Here is a 25,305-nt window from a genome sequence, read left to right on the forward strand (position 1 = left end):
TGTCACAGTAAGATACTAATAATTAGGGTTTTAAGATGATTAGTTTATCTCTGTGCTCTTACAGTCCTGCCTCTTATCCACCATGGCCAAAACTTAATAAGAGGCTCTAAGTTTTAAACAGCCAACTCCAAATTACCAAGAAATGACGGAAATAATGAACTGGAGCGCATGCCAGGGAGAGAGACACAGGGAGAGAGGGAGAGACAGAGAGATGGATGGTGGGAAAGCTGAGAGACATTAATTCAAGTGTGAAATAGAACACAAAGTCTGGTAATCAATAAGGAAATGATTCAGACCTGTAATGCCAAAATTGTTTAGTATTAACAGGACTTTGTGACTCTCATTTACCTTCAGACGCTGCCGTGCTCATCAACTTGTCACACATGTAATTAAAGTCACGATAATGCTGAGTGAGTGATACCAGTTAATGGTTGCATATTTTAGAGGATGAGATAGAGATTTTACATGTTCCAGATGACATTCAATATAGCATAAGCCTTATCAGCCCAGTTTAATATGCACTGCATTTAGCAAAGCTCAACTAAGTAAATCTCTCATCTTAGTCTACAGGAAGGTCAAGGGGAGTACAAGGTCTTCCAGGTTTTATTTATTCTACATGCGTGCCACAAGACAGAGCCGGGTATCGAACCTCAATACATTCTTGTTAGTGACCACAATGTCTGCAGCAGTCAGTGTCCAAAGTTAGGATCAACTGTATGGTCTATTTTTGTAATTTTGCTTCTTCAAAAATGTCTAGAAATGTGGGATGTGTTAATTAATTGGTCCCTGCATGCATATTTCTGTAAAATATGTTGTATTGTCAAAAACTCAAATAGATTTAGTTTAAAATGAATTGATGACTGCAACAAACTACTCACATTTTAATTGATGGTCTCATTGAAATGATTTTTCATTTATCACAGTTACTGTTAAATGTTTTGTCCATGGGCAAATCAGTTAATTGTAATGTTGAATAAGGGCTATCTACTCTAAATTATCATTTCAAAGTATATTTCATAGAGAGGCAGTTTATTTGTGTTAGAATAGGAAGTTATTTAAACAATAGAAAGTTAGATAGAAAGTATTTCTCTGTCTGGCTAGGTATTGCACACAATTCCCAGCACAATGGTATACCTTTCCTTTTCACATACATTGTCCATTCTGTCTGAACCTGACTATTGGTCATTTTTATACACATTATATATATATATTGATGTTACAGGTCTCACTCTACATCCAAATGGCACACAAAATACAGGCTATAATTTATGTAGATTATTGGCTTTGCAATAAGATGCAACCAAATGAAAGCCTAATGTGAATGAGTGTGAAAGAGCAATTTAAGGGTAGATGTGCCTGTGCCAGTGCCAAGGGCTATACAAGATTTGCATGCTAATCATTCTGATAATAATGTAATGCCCAAAGCACTTTGAGCAAATTGCGAACCATTGGTCATAGAAGGAAGCTTATCTCGCCACAAATATAGGTTAACATTTGAATGATTCTTGGTAATTCACGGACCTGTCAGTAGCCTGGCTCACCTCAATTAGAAATGCTCCACAGCTTGCTCTTGACTTTACTTCACTGCAAGGACTGGCAAAGACTGCTGTAACTCATTACATTTGTTCCACACATTTATTCGGAGCTTTAACTGTCCCTAAAACCGGAAAGTTTGCACAAAAACCGCCGCTCTGCTAGCCAAAATAAAGTTAACTGCGACTGTCGAATGTGTCCCTTCCAAAAACCAGCCAATAGGAGCGTTTGGTTCAACCTCGCGCTGATCATTCGTAAACCAAGTTCTGATTGGACGATCTGATCCTCGCGCCCAGCGCTCAGCCAATCGGCGCGTTCTCACATGAATCGTCATTGTGTTTACCCGGAAATGACAGCCAGCACCACCAACACCAGCTAACATCTCCAATTTACCGAATTCCCACCGTTTTTATTTAGTAATTGACAAATAACCGCACTATCTAACTGAAAAATTACCGGCTGGGAATGTACAGCGGACTTCTGCCGAAAGGTTTGACAGAAGACGACTTGAGTCTCAGTGACGAGGAGGATGAGCAGGCGGGTGATGTTGAGGAGCAGAGGACGGAGGACGAGGAGAAGTTTGACAGCTCTGCTCTGAGAGAGCCCAGCTCAGTGGTGGAGGCACAGTCCACACACACTGCCGGGGATGCAGGCAGTGACTCTCCGACGTGCAGTATGCCTGGTATATCCCAGGAAATGTGGCAGGTATGTTCTTGTGGTGGTGTGTAATGAGCTGCTTAACACTGAGTCAGTGCAACACATGCTACCTGTGGTGTACCTTCTGTGTTGAATAATAAATAGTTGTCATGTCAAATTCCCCAGCCCTGCAAGAACATGCTAACAAAATGATTAATAAAAGGTTTTGACGCATTTGACGTGTAAAAAAAGAGCAAGTGTTAGGGAATTCATTCATTTTGTGTGTGTGTGTGTGTGTGTGTGTGTGTGTGTGTGTGTGTGTGTGTGTGTGTGTGTGTGTGTGTGTGTGTGTGTGTGTGTGTGTGTGTGTGTGTGTGTGTTAAAGAAATTCCAGGATCTGCGGAAGAAGAATGAGGACATGAAGACAATGAAGATCCCCAGAAGAAGAAAAAGACGACGACACAAGAAAGGTGTCAGTGACAAATAATACAATGAATTTCATGCTTCATTGGCTTCCCCTGTTAGTGTGTATTCCACCTTGTCCAGTGGGTAGTAATATTCATGACAAATGGGAGGAAAAAAATAGTCACCCTGCGCCAGATTATAACTGTCAACCATCACATTGCATATAAGCACCTTATTTTTTACACCTGCTATATGTTAAACTTATATTTACATGTATATTTGTTAATGTATGAAACCGTACTAAAAATCTTTAACTGCTGTGTCTCTCTAATGTCATTCAACAGGAACAGGAAGTGAGGAACCTGCAGAGACAAGGTACCAAAATGTTACTGTGCTCCATCAGGGAAGTTGAGACAACATAACAGCAGGGTATACATGTAAATAAGCAAAGCATAATGCAGAGGTTGTAAATGCAACACTTTTTAGCAGCCAGCTCTCAGATCTCCAATGTCACATCTTCACATCAACACATGTGGATCTTGATGTCCAACTCAGCTATCCCATTGTTATTGTTTATATGTGTCTAAAACTTATTGTAAGAATCTTCAACCACAACGACAAAACAAAACAAAAGTTGATTTCCATACCATATTAACCTGAATAGAAACCAGTGTCCAACTTATGGTGCAGAGTATTTGTAATTTGTATTAAACATGCAAGAGAATTATATAATAAGCCGTCATTTTCAACTAGTGTAACATCAGAGTTACAGTATGTTGTGTTGAGACTGAATTGTACAGCAAGCTGTTCCACAAGACATTTCTATGAGGTGTGAGACATACACAGATCTGATGTCAGCATGAGGACAGAAACAGAGTCCAGTAAAAAGCAGAGTAGAACTAGTGAACGCAGTTTGACTTATCACATTGCTGGTCTACATGTAACGAACATTAACACACATTTCCTCTGTCAGCAGAGAGTGTCAAGAGGAACGGGGGAAGCGCTGGGATGAGCTTAAGCAGTATTTTGGTGTAAATGATCGATTTGATCCCCCTGCATGTTCCAAACCCCCTCCCAAGGTAACAAAGACTTCTGCCTTCCAACTTATCTGCTAAGGTTTAATACTGTGTCTGTCGTAGCTGTTAGTAACACCTTCACATCCTTTATGTTTCTGTGCCACCGTAGGCTCTCATTGTTTTATGTGATATGACATATGGATTAGAACGATCCTTATGGCAACTTAGCCTGACACTGAGGAGAATAATAAGGATTATGTTTGGCTACATTTAGTGATAAGATTAGGATGAATCTCCTCTCTTGTAGGGTTGAGATTAGAATGAGATGTAGGTTTTAACTCTGCACAAAAATAATGAAAATCTAAAGAAGTGGGTGTCAGAGTACCTGACAGTGTCTCTGTGATTGCTGCTACTGTAGAACATTTAAATGAATGGGTGGATAATAGTTTATCAGGTGCTACAACTTCTGTAGATTTCATAACTGAGGGAATTTAAACTAAACCTTCCACCATTCAGATACAGTGCATCTCTGCGCTGAAATGAACATTTAATGCAAAGCCTCGTAAATTGCCAATGAAGCAAAATATTTGCAAGCCTGATGAACATTATAGCTGACCCAGTGAATGGAAACTATTCTCATTTCAATTTGAAATCCTTTTAATGATTATTTTGGAGTATTTTGTGCTTAATTTATCTCAGAGCAGCATAAAATTGAGTTTTTGCTGATTTTAGTCTCATTCTGAATAGGGCAACTATGAAAGGATAAAAAGAAATGATTAACAAGCTGAATGAAACAGAACTTGTCACATCAACATAATGAGGAGCTCCTTCATCCCTCAAATGCAGTTCCTTGTAATTAATATGTCTTTTTTTTCATTTCTGCCAAGTCTTTCACACAGTCATTTGAGGGAAAAAGCTGTTATAGCAGTCAGATGTAATTAATTCATCTGCTAACAGCGTTCCTCCACTGACCTTAAAACACATTTCATGATAGAAAAGGATGATGGTCTGTCAGTTTGAGTTTTGTTTATGAGATACAATAGGTGATAATTGGGATCACTAGTCAGGCTGTATCACTGTCAGCTTCAAATTATCAGCAGAATAATAAACTATATTAAGCAAAATCAAGAGCAAGCAAGCAGAGTTACAGAGAAAATTGTTTTACTAATTCTGCATTTTTATGCCTGATGGTCGTGTCCTTGCACTTTTACAGTTGAGTTAAGGTCCTCAAACAATACATCAGAGGAGACACATTAATAATTACTCCCTCTTTCCAGTGTATTTTTTTTTCTAGCATGATGAAATTTTGGGGGATGAAGAAATCTGGCGCTCCGCTTCCTCAGATAGGCTCATCACAGCAGAACTGCCTTGCCATCAGTAACCGGGGGCTTCTCCATACCCCCCTCTGCTTAGGCCTGTAATGGAAATGTGTAATTAAAGAGTCACATTTATGTTTGGTAATCTCCTGTAGCATTTCTAAGATTTCCCCACTAATATCCAATCAAAAAGGTTTTCATTTGTGAAGGGAAATCTACATATTTGTAGTAATGGCAATCATATTAAAAATAAGGCCCTGGGGACTTTTGAAGTTACTCTTTGATTTTTTTTTTCTCTCTACCCCTATTTCAAAAAAAAAAAAAAATCTGAATTTTTTTTCCCCTCTTCTGCAGTCCGGCCTAGAAAAGAGCATACAGAGGGCCGTAGCTGAAGGGGACATTGCAATGGCAGAGGAGATGAGCGACAGACTCGCCACTCGAGAGGTACGTTGTGCTGATAAGAGATCTTTGGGGTGCTCCCGCTGTGACAAATCAGGCTAATGGATCCATGGCCATTTCTGCTGCAAAGACATAGAGGAACAAAAACACACGCAGACACCCACCATTCAGTCCTGCAGCCTTTTTCCATTGAGTTAATGGAAAGCCCTCCCCTTAGTTTTGAAGTGCTGCAGTGTCTAAAGGACTTTTGGCTCTGCTTTTTAATGAAGGGTACATTGCTTTCAAGCCAACTGTTAAATCATTCTCCAGGTAAGAGTTTCATACCTTTGAAGTGTACATGTCCCTAAATGCAGTGCCTGAAGTTTTGTAACTAACCGCCTTGGCAGTGGTTTGAAACTAATTTAGCATAAAATGTAGCCCACACACACATATAATTGTGGTTAAAAAGACATACAGCTGCGGTGTTACTTCTCCACTGGGGGAATTGCCGTACTTTGAGCATCAAAGTTAAACTTCTTTGTTTCATGATGCATGTTGCTTACAGCGTCCCATAAGCTTTTTCATTTAATAATAGGAGCAGCACAAACATGTAACATACTGTGGGCTCAGATTTCATTGTTGGTCGTGGATTGCGAAAGAGTTGCAAAGAAGGTTGAGGAAATATTTTCCTCTACTCTGAATTTCAATATTTTCTTTCAACGATATCCTCAACATGGCAGTCTCTCATATAATGCCACAATCTTCCACCACTTTATTATTGGCCACCATTAATTATTTAAAATTAGTTTTCAAGGAAGAAGCTTTGTTGTCATTTTGGCACAGTACACAGCTCTAGTCTGTACACTACAATACCTACAAGCTGTGTTTGCCAAACAAAGGTGTGAATCAGAGCTGTAGTCAATTCAAAATGCCTCGTCGTCTCTATTGTGAAGGAAACACAGCATTACAGTTAGTGCATTTTTCCCAAAAAACCGACCCAGAATCTAAAAGTGAACAGATTTAAAGCAATAGTTCATGATTTTGAGAAATAGCACCTGCTCTCCTTCTGCCAGAGAGTCAAATGAGAAGACTGATACCACCTTTGTGTCTGCACCTTAGAAATGAAACGAGTGAAACCAAGGAAACAAGGTGAGACAGCTGGTCTGGCTCTGTGGGGAGGGAACAAAATCCACACAACAGCTCCTAACTAACACCGTATATCTTGTTTGTTTTAGCTGTACAAAAACCAAAGTGTAAAAATGTCATAATTGCGTCTTAACACGGGGGTTTTATGCCAGACTCTTTCCTGGTGGGGACCACTAAGTTTCTGGAGTTTCCACTGGTTGCCTGGCAACTGCTCCGGGCCATATTCTAGAATTTTAAGAGCTATGATTGGATGTTTCTCACAGAAATTTACCTGAGGAGCTGTAGCCAGGTTCTCCGCAGGTACGTTTGACATTTGACTCTTTATCAGAGAACCAGGTATTTCTGACAGTTTTTTGTCTTTTGCACTGGAGACTGTGAGACAGTTACCATGGCAGTGGCGAACATAATGTCACTTTTATTGCTGGAAAATCAGAGGAAACACCAATTTTAGACAGAATGCGTGCATTATAGTCCTCTGTTTAAAAATATTGTATGTTTATGTATTTATATATAATCTTCATTATATTTAACCTCTTTCTCCCTCTTACACACACAATCTATATAGAGATTATATGTAGGCTACATGATTTTTATAACACTCAGCCTCCAGAGAAGGTTTTGTGTTTAAAAATGAAAAAAAAAATCTGTGGTACCATTCATTGAACTGGCATTACATGTGTCTCCCTGGTACCTCCAGTGTGTAATAGACATTAGTGTGCAGCATCACAGCCCCTCCATATTCCCACCTTAACTGCTAGCAAAGTGGTCAAATATGAGGGAGTTAAATGAAAGCTCTTGTGAGTGGCACCTGCGCTGTACTTTCATAAAGCCTCTTAGAGCGTTGGTGGATTGGTTTTAGCCTGAGCCGAGGTTCTCGCCTCCCTGGCACCTGCCTCGCGTCTTGCCAGAACCGTGATGGGACGTGACAGCGGTCTGGCAGCCGCGTCTCATTGTTTAGCAGCGATAACTTCATTTCACGAGGGTAGTGAATTGACCATTTTTGAAAAATCTGAACCCAGAGGTGACATAAAGTTGCACAGCGTTAACTTTCCGATACGAAGGAAGGCGGCGCTGAACGTATGGAAAATATGAAGTGGCAGCTAAAAGCTACAAAGTTTGAAGTACCGCGAATCAGAAAAGGATTATGATATATCTTAAATGGCGCCGTCTGTACGGCAGATAGCATTAAGACCAACGTGTTTGTTTACAGCACTCCTGTTCACTTTTGACAGGAGCAGGGTGACAAACATTTAGAGGATCAATAATCCCCGCTGTGGCCAGAATCAATTTCAAGGTTATAATTGAGTGGCTCATTTGGTACGGAATGGCTTAGATGTTTAATTTGTTTACGGTCATAACACCAAGACATGATTGTGGCAGGCTTTTCAACGGAAGAATAGGAACAGGTTTTCCTTGCAAAAAATGCAAAAGCATTCCGACAGCTGTGAAGAACTAAAGAGGCCTGTTTGTCCCTCTAGGCATTGTTTTGTAAGGAAAACGCTGGTATATGTTGGATGACAATGTTTCAGTGTATTTTCATCCTCAATCTAACGGTTTCCCACTTATCTCCTCCAAGCAAAGGCAAGTGGAAGGAAGATAGAGTGCTTGCTGTCAGAATCCTCCTTTTTATAAGACCAAAATGTTTGTTTCTGCTGTTTAGAGCTCCCCCAAATCAATTAATGATTTCCATTTGCTCTACTTTCTTCTTTTTAATCTGAACATTAAAACAATTTGGTAAAAACCTGTTTTGAAGGCTCCTTACAATTTCTGAGATATGTGCTCTTTCATCTGTCAAACTTCTGAGACCCGCGGCTCGGATATTGCAGGTTGTGTTTTTTTTTTATTCTCATTACAGTTTTTAAATATTTCCCAAGGCTGTGAGTCTTTGTTTTAGATGAATTCACGAAGACATCCTCCTTTTTTTTTTCTTGATTGAAAGTAACAACGCCCCCGAAGATGGCGCAAAGAAATCACATCCCCTTTTAGGTAACAAAATATTATTACACTGCTTAGCCAAAGCTCCCTAATGTATTCCTTTAAACTGAGCAGATAGGGTTTCTTTTCTCATAAAGATGTCTGTTGATCCTCCTGAGCATGTTTAGATTTCTTTCACAAGACAGAAGACACAAATAGTGTAAGAAGCTCGTCGCCTGCTGGTAGTCCTCGGAGTTCAGTGGATAAGACGGTGGAAGTGCTCTAGTTGAGAAGGCTGGGTCTCCGTCCTTTGATTACTCCACATCATTTTACACCGCTGCAAGTTGCATACGGGGTAATTAATTCTGTAATTAGCATAACATTAATTGACTCACACATACTGTTTAAATGGCTCAAAGCCTGTCAGGAACCTTGATAACATCCAGCAGCTCATATTTGACAGATTGATTTTTGCAGCCACTCCTGGAAAATGAGCCAGTGCAAAAGCTGAAGACTCCTCAGTGCTACAAAGCATGTGGGGGCGTCCTGTGTCCTCTAATGAGGATGTGACCTACAGGGAGATTTGTAATGTGCTGGATTGGTTTTTATCCTGCCCTGAACAGCACATTCACATTCAGACAGGGGTATAAATCTCATCTTTGTTTTACTCAAACAAGAGTTCTGTGGTATTGGAAGGAAATGGAGTATACGTAGATTAGTTTCTGCCCCACACTTTGAAAGAACATAATTTTAGCAGTGACAGACATTAGTGCTGTGCTGCAAACACATGTCAATACTGTGATGTCTGGCCATTTAAGCCTAACTGTGCACATCTCTTGCTGCATAGAATAGAATAGAATAGAATAGAATAGAATAGAATAGAATAGAATAGAATAGAAGATACTTTATTAATCCCTAGGAGGGAAATTCACATCGTCCAGCATCTTACACAACGATATGATATAAATGATATAGAATGATATAAAAAGTAAACATGTATAACCTAACAAAAGGCATTGTGCATTTTGATGGCAGCAGGAATGAAGGATTTCCTGAATCTTTCTGTTCTGCAGGTCAGGGAGATGAGCCTGTTACTGCGGCTGCTCCTCTGACCTGTGAGAGTCCTGTGTAGAGGGTGTTGGGGGTCACCCAGGATGGCCTTCAGCTTACACCCCCTCCTCCACTTAACCACAGCCTCCACCAGCTCCACTCCCTCTCCCATCACAGAGCTACATTTCTTGATGAGCTTCTCTAGTCTGTTCCTGTCCCTGACCGCGATGTTGTTACCCCAGCAGACAATGGCAAAGAATGTAACACTTGCCATGACGGACTGACATTACAGATGTCAAAGGACCTGAGTCTTCTCAAAAAAATAATAAATAAAATAAAGCTTAGCTGCATTAGCTCTGATTTAACACCTGTACTTACAGTATATGGGTTTCTGTAATCGTAATTAACAGTGAAACTCACTTTGTTTTATAAACAGACCTTTTAATATTTCAGCCAACTAATGTTAAAATATTAATATATTAAATAGTGTGTAAGATGTGTCCTTTTATCTTGACTTCATTGCAGCTGACATTAACACATGTAGTTTGAGCAGGTTTTTTGTTGGAGGCTAATGCTTTAGTTCAAATCTTAGCCAAATGTAGCTAGTGAAATGAACTCTGAACTGACAGAGGTGCATTTTAAACCAGAAGCTCAACAACAAGCTCACAATCTTCTGCATCTAATTTCCAAGCAGTGGGAAAGATGAGGGACCTGTGATTGATCTCTGAGGAACTCCATATGTGACAACCTCTGGATGGAGAGGAGCTGCTGAATACCTTATGTAACTAGGTTATCACCTATAACTCACTATAAAAGGATTTACTATATCTAAAGAGAGAAGGTCGGTTACAACCAGATGATTTCATGACACCAGACTGGTATTGTAAATACAGTCTAGTGATGAATAAAGTGGTGCTTTGTATGGCATTTTGAGACAGAACTGTTATTAGTGTCTTCATTCAGTATTGAACCATAACTCAGAATGATAAAAATCAACTTGGGAAGGCAAAAGCTGCTTTGTGTACTTGACGCTCAGCTACTGTACAGTGCTTTCTTTGTCACACTAATCCACCCTCTCGTATTTCATTCAACATCAGCCTTACAATAAATAATTACTCCTTTGCTTTCTTTCTCCATATAAAACAGAGGCACTGAGGTCTTTTGAAATAGTCAGAAGCTGTACTTTATATACAGTAAGTGGGTATATTTCACCACAAAAGACCGTCACACCATATTAGAGCTTACAGTTCCCTTATAGCACTCATCACAGCTATTAGAGTGGCATTACCACTTCAAAACAGAAACTCTCTGTAGTCCGTCACAATAGCTGGTGTCAAGTCCGTCTCACAACTTCCAGGAGCTGAGGAGTATGAAACATGAAAAGTGTTCGTACTGTATGGCTGCTGGTCTCTCCTGAACCATGCACAAAGAAGCATATATGTAGCAGAAAGCGATTTTTCTCTTCAGTCCTTCAGGAAGAGCTGAGCACCAGGGACGGAAGGTTCAGATCGCTGCCTTATCTAGTTCCAGCTGTGAACACTACACCTGTGCTGGTTTAGTCCCTCACACAGCAGACTCAAGTCAGCTGAAGTCAATACTGCAAATTACTAATTAAAGTGATGAAGAAAGGTTATGAAATAGTTTACTGCCATGAGACATACATACTTGGTAAAAAACAAAACTTAAAGTTCTAAAATGTTATGATGCTATAAGCTACACAAAAACAGATACTGATGTCAAATTTATGAAAGATTAGAAGCTCCTTCTTAACCAGTTGTTGTATTTACATGCAACGAGGAACAACCAGCTCAGCTTTAAGTGATTAATGTACACTAACTTGAGGACAGTGTAGTAGTGAGTACAACAGTTTCTGGACCTCATGTCCATGAATGAATATCCTGCAAAACAGCACTTTGCAGCAACTGCACAGGCCTATATCAATATCATTTTTAATCTATTGCATAAAGCATATCCTCAAGGAAACCTGCCGAGGAATTATTTTTGTTCATTCTCTTGAAATGTTATCCCTCTTACCCAGTTGTTTCTGCTGTTTTCCACTGAAGGAAACAGAGAAGTTCTCCCCATTACCGGCCTTTCAAGTGCTGGTGTTGTGTTAGATTGGTAACTGTTTTCCTGGAGCCCTAATCCAGCCCCATGTCTGACCTGTGGCTTCCTGAACTCTGGATGGCCTTTCTGTGGCGGACCTCGGACCTCTTGCGATTAACCACATGATTGTAAATTGTTTGAAAAGTGGTCCCTTCCAATAGTGAGATCCCTTAACATGCAATAATTAGCCACATGAATATGCTTAAACTGGAGCCATTTATGGTTTAGCATTTGAACATACGGATGGCTATAATATCCCTCATTATGTCCCAGCTCATATTTCAATAGAAGCAGCAGCTGAAAGGAAAAGCCCCACTGTCCTTGAAATCTACCCTTTGGAAAGCCTCGCTTAAATGCTGTGAAACAAAGGTGGTGCGGCATTTTGTCGGAGGAGACATGGTGGCTTAGTTGAAACAAAGAGCTGAACTAAGAGTGTTTCATGATATTTATGTTATTTAACACCTTTTTCTTCTCGCCACCTTCCTCCCCGCCATGCCTCGTGTTTGTAATCAAAAAATTCATGAGCGGCTCTTTTGTGAAAAGTGAGCTTTATCAGATCCTGACTTTCCCCGCCCCGCATCAGAGGAGGAGGCTGACTCCCTCTCCCCTGCGAACCCCCCCGGGCCACCTCGCAGAGAGTTTAGGGAAACTCTCCTCTTTGTTCATTTTTCCTTCAGCGTAAGCAATTTATCACTGAATGAACTTTTATTGTATCTCTGGATGACTCACATTAAATTTTCGCCCATTAATTTTGAAATGGATTTTGAAATGGGTACTAAGCTTTTATCAAATGCCTGGGAATCTCATTTGGATTATTGTATTTCATTAATTACTTGATAGACAAAGCATACTTTTCAATGTAGATTTGTGTGCTGTTTAATTAATTAGTATGTTTTCTCTTTTAATTAAAGCCATTTTTTTTAAATTAAAGCCCACAGCAAAACACATATATAATTTGTTTGTAATTAGGCCTTAATTGGTGGTAGTGGAAGCTTAGCACCCTCGGTTTCTTTTTTCATGATTGCCATTTTATTGCCAGTCACTCATTAATTAAACTGTTTTTTCTAATTAGCTTATAAAACTGTTGATGGCATATTATTGTAAGTGTGAGTTCAAAGCTTGCTAATAAGCCTACCCTACTCAGAAGAGGCGAGATAATGGAATGTGCACAAAGCAGGCGAACTTTCAGAGATTTTTTTTTTTTTTTTTGTCTACTCCCTAAAGATGACATGTCATGTGTATCTAGCATCAGATTACTGGAAGAGAGAATGGAGACATGGCTGCTCTGCTGCGCCTTCCCCGGAGTGACTTTCTTTTTAGCTCGCCATGTAATTCTGTTTGTCAAAGTGCAGGCAAGATTACAACATGCTCTTATGGCTGCCCCATGAAAGACTGATAAACTTTGGTGAGAACAGTGTGGGAATATACCACTGTACCGAGCCCCGTAATGGGATAATAATGGTAGATTGTAACTGTTTATACTTTCACATGACAAATTATATAACAGTTATGTTGCTGTTGCTGTTGATGAATTTAGCGGTGAGGCAGTTGTTGAAGTAACTGAGAGATGAATTGTTGATACCATCAAAGACCTAATCAACTTTTTAATGCTGCAGGGACAAATCGTGGAATCAAAGTACTGTACACAAGTTTCACGTATTTCCATTTTACTTCATTACTTCCACTTTCATGGCGCTTTATACTTCAATTATACATACACATGTGGATATGTGCGTGTGTGTGTGTGTGTTGTGCACCAGCACAATGCATGTAATCACTACTACTTTAAATGATGCATTGTGATATACCATGAATCCACTATGCATTCAGACAGCACTCGCAAATGGTTAATATATTCTATATACGTATATACATATATATACATTTAGATTTTAGATTTAGATCATATTTATTTCAAACCAAACAAAATTATAACTCACGTACAACATAACAAGAAAATCCACAGGACACCATATAACCATATATCGAACAGGAACAAACAACAACAACAGACACGGTTTGAAATGGGGATGGAAGAAGCAAAGCTTATATGTTTCCAACCCCAGACAACACACATACAACATTAAGACAATCAAAACACAAGGTCACTCTCCGAAACCCCTCCTCCCCACAATCATCTCATCAGTTTACATCATTTTTCTCCTCCTCCCTGTTTCAAACATTCCTTTTCATATATACAGTATATAGAATAAGTCAATACATAATGGACGTCACTTGAGTATTTTTACAGTCTAGTTTTATTGCTTCAAGTTGGACAAAACAAGAACAAAAAAAGAGCTTCATTCACGGTTTACATGCAGAGAGTAACAGTAATTCTGATTGTCAAAGTTGTTTATCAATCGAAAAATTGAAAAATATTTACAGCCCCTGCTTCTCTTCGTGTGATCTTTACATTTTAGACAGCTGGTTCGGGTACATGACATTTTCAAACCTTTCCTTGGACACATGAGAACTTGTTAGACTTAATGGTAAATCAAGTTAATAAAAGATAGATTAATCAATTTTAAAATAATAATCACAAGACACATTCTGAGGTGTAGATCTAGCCAGGTCAAGACTTGAAGCTCTGATTTACATCCTTTGTGTTTCCTCCAGTCTATTACTCCCCTTCAGAGATTTGGAAACAGACTAACTCAATGAAACGTTGTACTTCTTCCTTGTTAATGCGATCCGGGTGGTATTGATTGACCTCTTGATCTCTTGACCTTCCCTGTGTTGCTGAAACACATTTCTCTTCCCCCTCTGCCTCAGTTCTGAGAAATTATGCTGAAATAACATACGAGCTGCCTAATCTGATATTCATTCCTTTCTTATATAGCCCTGCTTTTCCAAAGTTGACTAAGGCCACATTATTTAGGCATTAAGGTGGTGTGATAAGGGAATTAGGCTGGTCATTAATCGTTTACACGTCAAATGCAGCAGAGCAGCTTGGGGAGGTGATTTAGCGAGGCAAAGCCATATAGCCCTTGTTAATCCACCTCTCACAGGTTTTAATTGGAAGAGGCTTCCTGGATAGGAAATTTATGAATGGGTTTAAGGCCATTTTTTCCTTAAAGCCATCATTTATTTCATATTGTTAATAGGAGCTTTAACACTTTATCCACATGGAGACGCATTTTTCTCATCTTTCATTCAGCTATTGTCTTTTTCCACTCGCTGTATAATTGCCACAGTGTTTCTGTGAACCCTGGGCTGCTCAGACAGACGTCCTAATGCTTCTTTCATTTATCAAACACCTTACAACTGATGCAAGAGAACAGACACACAAATGAAAACAGTGTGTGAAACTGTTAAGATGGACTTAGAAGGTTTGTCTTCTTACGCAGCAGCAATGCTCATTTTTCCTTTTCTCTTTTTTTTTTTTTTGTATTGAGGCCCCATGTTTGGGACTCCACTTGAATCTCCATGACGACCCAAACACGAATGAACAGAAAACGGTACTATTTACTTAACCCTCCTAGTGGCCTTAAGCTGCTGCTGCTGCAGTGCCAACATTGTGCACCATGAATTTTTTTTTGCCTTCAAATCTTCCAAAGGTCAGAGTATTAATCCTCTGAATAAACCTTGTTTTTAACAGGGCTGTGCACAGGCCACACAAGAGAGAGGCACAGAAACACGCCTGTGATGGACACTTAATTGTACGTTAATATGTGGTGGAGTGGGAAGAATTGCCTTTTAGGAGCCACATAAACAAAGAATGCAGGAGGTTTCCTGTCTCCTGCCTTTATTCCAGCTTTGTAGTTTCATTCTTATTTTTCACCAGCCTCTGATGTGAAAGGATTTGGCACTAAGATGCACGCGAGGGGAGGAGGAGGTGGTGGGGGGAGAGAGAGAGAAATCCTGAAAAGTGGATCAAAAAAGTAAATGAAAAATAATGTCATATTACTGAAAATATGAGAGGCTAATTTGTGCCGACTTTTTGCTAATTTTGTTCTCGCCACAGAAAGAGGAGCCGTCACCTGCTCGGCGCCACAGCGCTGACAGTGCCAGTGATCCATGAAATAAGCTGCCGCTGGCTTTGTTCAGATAAGAATGAACAAATCTGCACAATGTACTGCTCTCGGAATCTCATTTTCATACTTGCATGCAGGCTAAAAGAAATAAGCTGTTTGCAGGCTTGATTAATCAGACATTTGAGGGGTTTTTTTGTCTCTTTGATCTGTTCTGTCTCCTAGGTAACTTGGTTGACATTAATGTTGAGCCCCAGTAAAGACCATCAGGGATTGTAGACTAAACTGATAAAAAAAAGAAGAAAAAATTAAAGACCTTTAATGTTTTAAATATAGTAAAGGCTATGTTGTGAATTTAAAAGAGAAGGGGAAATGAGGGGCATCGAAGTGGGTTTTAATTTTGCCCGTGGAATGTTTAGGAAGGCGTGTTTTCAAGACCTTTTGCATTTCAAATGCAACCCCACAGGAGAGCAGGTTAATGTGGGTAATCCTCGTGTAGGAAAAAAAAAAAAAAGGAAAAATCTCTGGCCGTAAATCTCCAAATGAAACCATTTAGCATCATGCAGTTTCATTTGATTTGCTCCCAAAATGAGCCAAAGTGTTTTTTTTTCTCTCTCCCCCCACTTCACAGCAAACACAGAGAGCAGGAGCCGCTCTCGGATTTGTCAACAATTGAATAAACGTCTGGTTTATAATCTCAGCGTGCATCGCAGCCACTCAAAAAGCATTTAGCACCTACACCACTCCAACAAGGAGCAGGGAACACCCCCACTGTGATTTTATCTGCCTCGCAAATCTGCTGCCAGTGTGAGAGCAATCACCTGCTCTAACTCTCTTTAAGAGGAGAAAACATGATTTGAGGAATTTAAAACCTATAAAATGGCAAAAGAAACTGGAGAACTGTCATAGTATGCACGCTCCAGGTTATGCAGACGCTTTCACAAATCTTCCCAGTGACTGTATAGATGAATGCCTTGAGGGCCCTGCCGGAGCCCAGTACTTGCAGCCAGCCGGAGCCCTTATCTTAAATCCAAGCAAAGTACCATTAATCTTTTTGAAAGACCTTTATGGCTTTTAATGTATCCCAAATTAGAACATTTTACACCCTTGGTTCCTGAAATATGGTGATAAAAAGCCTTTAGAGTTTAATTTTTCCTGCCTGCTCGCTCTGACCTGCTTAATCCCAGCATGCATTAGGAGATATTTTAGTTTCAGTCTTTCTAATAAAGTTTATCCCACTTAATTATAATTGAAACATTTTTTTTTCCAGCAGGTCCTTTTTTTTTTTTTCAAGTGGCGCAGTGGTGGCACATTTCTTCATTACCTTAAGACTTCCTTTCCCCCCCTGATTGTACTCTGAATATTACAGAGAATTACCCAAAGGTTTGGTGAAATTGTTCCAAGTTGTTTATCAAAGTTTGCCTTTGCTTGAATAATAAACCTATCTCAGGAGTGACAGAGGAGGCAGGATTTTTCCCTTTGTTTCCCGTGCCTCTGTGTGACTGGGGTTATTGGGATTATTCTGCTTCACAATACACACATGTCTTCCCTGGGATTTGAATGTTTGCCTCTTGCAGTCACGGTCATTCTCTTCACTTCTGATTTCAGGGACTGCCTGCAGAACTCCAAACACTTTTTTACACTGGTGATGATGAGCGAAAAAAAAACACACACACATGCACACACACCGCCGCAATGTCTCAGAGACGGAGAGGAAAAACGCTTAACATTGTTTTCCTCTCATTTATTTATTTGGTTATTTCATTTGCACATTAAAGGAGACAATGTGCAATGTAAAAAACATCAGAAAACAAAGACAAAATACACGTGAATTGATTTTAATAGAGACGTGCTGCTGTTATTTATAGAGCTATGGGGCCCCTCACACCAACATCTACTGTGTCTCTTTACCTCTATTTTCCATTGGCTGACAGGTTTCCAACACGCCGGTTGTAGGATATTTAAAGATCAACAGAGCAACTACAGCTGCAAGGAAAGATCGTCTTCATCGGCCATTAATCTGCCAATTATTTTCCTGAGTAACTGTTTGATTGATTCAAAGGTCAGAAAATAGTGAAGCAGCCTGAGGGAACGGCGGGTATCGCATTTAAGAAAATGGACTTTTTGCAATTTTCAGGCTTCATGACTAATTTTGAAAATGAATTAAGTGATGAGTTGAGTCATTGTTTCAGCTTTAACCTCTGTTTCTGAAACAGAAAATTTGATTTTGACTAAACAGTATAATCATTCTCTAATAACAATTACACTGAACCTGTAATAAAAGCACAGGCAGTCTGAAGAATTATGGGTATTTTTGTATGTTTGTCATTTATTATGCAAAATCTTCTGATGCTGCTCTTCAAACATATGCTCCAGGTTAATTTATATTTTCATATTTTTGTCCATCCTGTTGCATCATGTTCATTTCTGTCATATTCTGCATGTTACACCTGACCACCAGCCTCAGTGTCATGTAAAAAAAAAAAAAAAAAAAAAGGAAAGAAAAATGTTCCCAGTGCTCATGTGTTGTTCAGCTCCACGCCGGTCTGGCTGTGAAGTGGAGGAGGCAGCACAGACCCTGACGAGAAGCCACCCTGACACATCAGTCAGAGAGCTCGTGCTCGTGCTTGTGCTTGCAACAGACTGATTTCCATTCTCTAATGGGCCTCTCTCCTCTGTCTGCCTCTAAATAGCTGGCTGTGAAAATCGCTCAAGCCTCTGATTGCCGTGACTTTGTGCAACGCAAACAGGAAGAGGAAGCTTTGAGGGCAGCCCAGAAAAGGAAGAAGGAGATAGTGTGGGGGTACGTCGCCTCTCTCTGTCCTCGTGTTTATGTTTTGCCATCATATCTCTCTCGCTCTGAGTTCAAGCACAGCGAGAGATGCTGAAGCCTCAGCATCAGCTGCTCTCTGGGCACCGGCTCACATACGTATTAACTCAGTTCTTCTTTGACTGTGTTGCAGGTTTGAAGCGAAGAGACGATGGGAAACCAAAAGCAACATGGGCTTCATGTGACAAACATGGAGGGAAAGACTGCAAGCCTTCTTTTTTTTCTTCTTTTTTTAAGTTAATTTGATAAAAGTGATGGGGTTTTTTTTGTTGTTTTTTTTTAAAGCGGACTGATCCTGTTTCTTTTTTATCCTCTTTGTATATTTTGAAGACTTCACACCAGCAGAGTGTGAGGGGGGAAAAGTCACACAGTTGGCTGAGGAAAAACCAATCCAGAGAGCACAAGAGGAGAAAAAAAAATTATGGAGCATTCAAATTAATTCCTAAGGCGCCCATTGGTGTCTGCATTGTGTTATTTTTCATTACATTTCAGTGATTTGAGCGTTCTGGCCCTTTTTCCCCCCTTCAAATTAAATCTGGTGTACATTACTGGATGATGCGTTTATTTATTGCTGTAAAGTGGGTTAATCATGAAGGCGCTCCTTTCTTCTTCTGAGGAAGAGAAAGGGAAGATTAGGGCCCTAATGCAATGTACAGGATAATGTGCGATAGGATTTGGGAGTAGAAAATGAAATTTGGCTGCTGTAAACTGTTGTGAGCAGTCGTAAACTGGAAGTTGAGTGAACAGTTTGAGGGGAGGGAGGGACGGAGGGAGAGAGGGAGGGAGGGGGCTGTGAGACATGAAACAGAGGCTTTATGTTGGCTCTATCCCATGCTGGGAGACATGCTATTGTTTCTCTGCCCGAACAAGAGGCACGCGCTGTTTCTCCGAAGCCTCCACTCGCCGCTCATTGTGTGATGAGCTTCTCCTCAGCATCTGTAAACTCGTCTTAAAAAAAACCCGTCAATTCCTCTCGCCGTCACTTTGATCTCCTTTGATCTGCAGCGTTTTTGCCTCCGCCGCCGCTCAACACTTCTGCAATGCTCGTTCAGATTCCAGCAAGTGTTAATTGCAAACAGCATGCAAAAATAAAATAAAAAATGGGGGGGAAAAAGCACAAAAATGATAATTACTTTTATTCATAATGCTTGCTTATATTTTTTTCAATCATAGGAAATGATTGCTTTGCTTCCAGGTAATGAGAATTAAAATTAATCCACCTAAGTTGTTTGCATTGCACATATTTGGGCACTTTGTCCCCCTGGTGAGGAGCGGTGTTCTGGCTGTGCTGTGTCGGCTGAATCAGTGCAGACAGGAAAATGAACAAAACATCAGCAATAAAAGTTTGTGGGCAATTATGATACAAAACACCTGAGCGGAGGAAACCCAGATATGACATGAGCACCAAAAACACACGTTTAGAAAAAAAAAATCAAGCTTCTCGTATCATTTCACATAAAAGTCAACCACACAACTGTGTGTCTGAGAAGCTGTCAGTTGGTGAGAATTGGTGCTAATTAAACTATTAATTATCTCTGTAATGAGACGCGAGTTAAAACTGTGTTAAGCACATCAAAGTACAACATGGGATTTCTTCACTTTGATGAATGCTATGAAAAATATATCTTGACTGAGGAGTGAGGAAACATCAGAGATGCTTCATTAATGGGACAAAAAAGAAGCAGGATTTTAGGGGTCTTTGAAAGTTTTGGAAAACTCCTCAAGGACAGTGTCATGATGTAACAGTCTGTTTTATTTACAGACACTTGGTGGAGGCAGGTGCCAGAGTTTAATTATGTTCTTGGATTACATTTATCATCTCAGTGGAACAGCTTGTAAGACTGAAAACTCAAAAAAGCACCAGTGAGTGTGTGTGTTTTCCACATGTAAACGCCATGTAGGCATTTCGTTAAAGCCAGGAGTTGTCAAGGAACATGACCAGTGCTGATCCAAGAGCAGCGCGGCACCGTATCAATAGCATCTCACTTAATTAATCTCTTTGAACACAGGATAATGCCTTGAGCAGAGATGATTCTGCTTTTAAACTGGAAAATCCACTTTCCCCTCTCGACATGTTGAGGAGCTGTTTTCAGTAGTCTCTTACTGCAGGCCAATCTTAGCCCCTGACCTAGGCTGATTTGTTGTGCGACGCGGAGACAAATTCCTTGGGCACATGTCGAACCACTTCTAGGAAAAGTGTTTGTTGTGTAGGGGAGCAAGGGGGGGAAGAGAGAAAAAAACAAAAAAAACAACAACAATCCCATTAAATGGTTGGAGAGCTGCTATTGTATGAAAAGGGAGCATGTGTCGCTGGTAACAAGACATCAGCACTATCACATGCTGCTATCACCAGAAGAAGAGGATTAACTCGGAGCAGAGATCTCCGAGATGCAGCAGATAAAGTTGCAGCGATGTTCAAAACACCTCACACCGAGAGCAGCTCGCACAAAACGTGCATTTGTTTGTCCTCGAGTTCTGAGATAAAACATTTAGCTGCAGTGTCGTTCCTCATGTAACTACAACGTGTTACACACCCAGAGCTGTTTCTGAACTCTCCCTGTGTGAGTAAAGGTTGATTTAACTGATGAGGACATTAGCATCATAGGGGGATTGTAGATTTTAAAGGGGACGTGTTGTTTTATATTGGAAAACTAAAAGTATGGTGGCCTTGAGGGACAAAACAACTTAATACAAAGCATATTACAGTAACAAAATAGAAAATCTAAAAATATTCAAAAGAATATATAAAAAATAGCAACTTTTTGAGCAAATATGACATTATCTTAGAAATATAATGATTACATTTCAGGAACAACTCAAACAATGCAAAATTTTGAAAAACGACATAATCTTTTAGAAAACAAAACCACATTTCAGCAATCACATTATCTAATAATAAATAATAGGCTACTTACTGTAATGTTCTTCTCAATGACCAGTGTCATCAAATCAGTAAAGTTAAGTTTTATTTTTTTGTTTATTTGCTTCTTTATTTTTTCTTCTTCTTCGTGTTGTTGTTTTTGGCACCTCAGGGCCACCATAGAGTGATAGGATATCATGTAAATTAGGAGCACATTCCTGCACAGATGAGGTATATTTTCTGCCTCCAGCTCGCAGTAACAGTGCAGGAGCGACAGGCAGTGTGGATTCCTTGGCTGATTTAATGACCTGCTTAATTCTGGCACGTCTGCAGCCCTCTCAGATGTTTTGTAGTTTTAATTAGTATAATCATCACTCTTGAAAAAGGCCACAGGGTTGTTTAATGGGTCATGTTTGTCAAGATGCACAGAATTATAACACAAAAGACATGCCATTTATTCAGCGCTACAGTCTTAGAGTGATTATGGGTGTCGCAATTGATAATTAGAGAAAGAATTGATTCGTCTGAAAGCCAAAATGAACCTCTGTGGTGTGAGGAAATTAGTTTGACAGTGTTTGGATGGCGGTGTTTACACTGCAGTGTGGCGGTGTGGGAACACTTTACCACTCCACTGTTAACTGAGGCAACTTGCACACACTGCTGTTTCTGGACGCCAGAGCCGGGAGACTTTTGATGTGACATCTGGAGCAGCAACTGGATATTTTCTGTAATGACAAAACTTCATATGATATTTTGACTATAATGTTTCATTCTGCTGGCTTGTGTCAAATCATAAGTGGAGGTTATGGTTCCAATTTTCAGGCAGCAAAGTACAAAGTGCTTTAAATAGTTTCCTGAAACTGTGGGAATTAGGTCAAGCTAACATTTACAATTTGATAAAGTCTGTTTAAATGCACTTCCTCCATAATTAAAAACCACACTGTCATATGTGGGTTACATATACACCCTCTTAATTGTTTCTTAGTTGGAAACTGCTTGGAAAGCATCTATTTTATCATTTAGCATAACTTATAGAACAAAAAAACGAACATGAACTTTCAATTAATTTTCTTCCTTTTGCTATCATGAAATAAAAACATTCCAGTGCACAAATATGCTGAGCATGCACTCATTACACAGTCATCTCCACTCTGCAAACCACATACTGCATTTTATCTGAATGAATTATTAACCAAGTTAATGAATATTTCATTTTTCTTTATGGAAGCATTTAACAGTCCCAACAGAGGTAATGACATCTTGAGCAGCAGCAAGGACCTTAAAGACAGAGGATCATTCACAGCCAGGTTATGTTGTGCAGCATATAAATGTATCGAGATGTTAAAGCTTTTATTGGAGTCTATATTTAACAATCAGCATGTGTTGACCCCCACCCCACCTCCTCCTCTCTCGGCACAGTGTATAAACACACCTTTAGTGTATATAACTCACTTCACTGTCTTAGTTGTGTTTCCACACACACTGACCTCACCTCGCGACTCCCTTTGTATCTTAAGAATGGACACAGCATGATCCAGAGCAGCCGGGGGGGATTTACACTGAGCAAATGAATTTAATGGTGTAATTAACATTACCTTGATTTGTCCCAGGAAAGACCTCAGTGAGTCCGGCCTGTGTGGTAATTTATTGCTCAGTTCCTATATGAAGAACACTCACCTACTGTAGAGCAGGTAATTACAAACACAGGCTTGATTAGCAGGGGGAAGAAGCCGCTCCAGACTTGTTATTGATCAATTAATACTGGTAATACTGGAGTTAGAGAGCAGCAGGACGGCAGCAGGTCACAGTGTCTGTCGAATTAACCCTTACATTTAAAGGTCATTTGAACAGTGTAATGTGAACCTGCACCTTTTTTATAATAAATACACACTAGTACCATACAAAGTTATTTGAATTACCATATCCAACTTTGTCCAGCACCTTTGAAACCATTTTCAGCTGTGACACACACAAATAAATACAAAATCAAGGGAATGTTGTGGCGCATCATCAGTATGTAACTGTTGAGGGCCGAAGAAAGTGGATGAGAGAAGATATGAGGGTGTTGATGTTTAGGAGGAACATCAGGTGTATGAAGGAAAGCACACAAACAGGTTTGCAGGGTAAAGGACAGAAAGCAACAGCAGGGGAGATAAGAAACATACCCGATACTCAATAATAGAAAAGTGGAAAAAGAAAAGCTGAGCAAAGCTTCTAAGCTACAGAGCTGCATTTAATTACAACCGTTACAGTACAGTCATTTTAGCTAGCTAAAGAGGGCTAACATGTATGTGATAGTATTCATTATTAATTTGACACTGACAGCAAAAATACAGATATTTCTGACATGTATCAAATGTAAAATGATTGTGTTATATAAGATAACATAAATAATGGTTTTGAACCCCTGTTTGTTTTCTTATTTCTTCGATGTGTTGATGATGTGCTCTGGCCCCGGTTTGTTTTGTCTTATAAGCCCATGTGGCCAGGGCAGAGTATGCATGACACAATAATAAAAGTCATTCATTCATTCATTCATAAATACTGTGCCTGACAAATCACTGATATGGATAAAAAGTGGTCAGTGATACAAACACTTTACTTTTTGTAAAATGTAAAACAGGTTAGATCTAGGGGGGAATGTAAAATAAGATCAATATATGTCATTTTTGAAAAAGAATATGTACCTGAGCCTAAACAGCCGTAGACATTTGTGTCTTTGGTGCCTTATAATGACTGTGATATTTTGATCTAATAATCACTTGCCTCCATCTCCACCACTCATACAGGCTGCTGTGTTGACTCCAGATCTTCATTGTTGTCGACACAGCGCAGACCTTTGTCGGCAGTAGAGCTGCCATGTTGCGGGCTTGTCTAACAGTCGGAGCAGGCCCGATGAGCAGGGAACCAATTTGTGTCCAAACCCCAAGGAACTCCAAACTCTCCCAAGTAATTCCCTCTATTCCGACTCCTTAAAACCTTGTCTCAACACAAACAATAGCAACGCTTTGTAAAAGTGACTCTAAAACCTCTGCCAAGCATAATTTATCATTTGAATGACAATGGGCCACTTAGCACTGCTTAAATTATTTCTGTGCTCTATCTGCTACTTGACTGGCTTTGTGTTGTAACAGCGGGCGATCATTAACGCCACGGGGTGATGTGGTGCGCTCTTATCTTGGGCTGGGTCCTCAGAGTTTACTAAGATGGAAACTGCTCGGCCATGACAGCAACAACTTGTTTCTTTTGCTCCGAGGCCGGTCTAAGTCATGACTTATTAGATACAAAAGCAAGTGAGCAATGAAGAAAGTAAAGTTTAATGGAGGTTTTGTCATGTGAGAGGCGTCACATTCGTTCTAATATTATTGTTATTACAGTGGTCAGGAGAGTGAGAGAGAAAGTGAGGAGGGGATCATCAGGCTGAGCCAATGTGGAAATGATGTGTGTTTTAAAGTATTGGTACAGGAATATAACGCCTATATCTGACAGGGCCCAGGTCAGTGACATCTTACTGTCCTTTAATGGAGGAGCTGGACATCAAATTATAGTTGAGATGTTGGTGCTTAGTTAATAATGTTGATGAGCTGATAAACTGTAGCAGGAAGTCAATGTGCTTCCTGTCTAAGCTTTATCAAAGGATGGAAATCTGTGTTCATAAGACTTGAACATATAGATCCATAGATACAGTATAGATCCATGTTCATGCTCTAGAGACGACAGTACTTGTGACAGAGGGTTAGGAAAGTTTAACAGAAGGTGCAACACTGTATGGAGATTTCAGGTGTATCCTGCAGACCTTTTCATACCTATATGTAATGTTTGTATGGTTTATGTTGAGTGTGGGTGAAAATGATTTTTGCTTTCTTGCTGCGTTTTGTGATGTGAAGGTCGGTGACAAAGCGGATGTGAAAACAATTGGTGGATTAGTTGATCAGCTGATTGACAGGAAATGTATCAGCAGGTGTGTTTGTGATTGATCACATGTTTAAATGTTTGAATTGTGTGTCAGACTAAACAACATGTGAAGACAGGAAACGGTTGACGATGATGTTTTATGATCCACACAAACCAAGAAAACAGTTTTCAGGCTGATCAGTGCTATATAGTCCCAGGTCTCAGTTGTGATTTAAACTGAGATACAAGG

At 39.8% G+C, this 25,305-nt stretch overlaps 1 protein-coding gene across 2 annotated transcripts; it reads left to right on the top strand.

The window, feature by feature from the left end:
- Positions 1-1,883: 1,883 nt before the first annotated feature.
- Positions 1,884-19,029, top strand: fam204a (family with sequence similarity 204 member A). 2 transcript variants are annotated; one of them, XM_083987543.1, is made up of 7 exons: positions 1,884-2,238; positions 2,555-2,639; positions 2,919-2,949; positions 3,548-3,653; positions 5,261-5,350; positions 18,165-18,274; positions 18,435-19,029. In XM_083987543.1, the coding sequence occupies exons 1-7, from the start codon at positions 1,999-2,001 to the stop codon at positions 18,484-18,486; spliced, it is 714 nt and encodes a 237-aa protein (XP_083843669.1). In that variant the 5' UTR covers positions 1,884-1,998; the 3' UTR covers positions 18,487-19,029. The 2 variants fall into 2 exon arrangements, with proteins under 2 accessions (XP_083843669.1, XP_083843670.1); XM_083987544.1 differs by having other exon boundaries at positions 3,551-3,653.
- Positions 19,030-25,305: the final 6,276 nt, after the last annotated feature.

This window comes from Trachurus trachurus (assembly GCF_905171665.1).
Source record: "Trachurus trachurus genome assembly, chromosome: 15".
In the NCBI taxonomy this organism is placed as follows: Eukaryota; Metazoa; Chordata; class Actinopteri; order Carangiformes; family Carangidae; genus Trachurus; species Trachurus trachurus.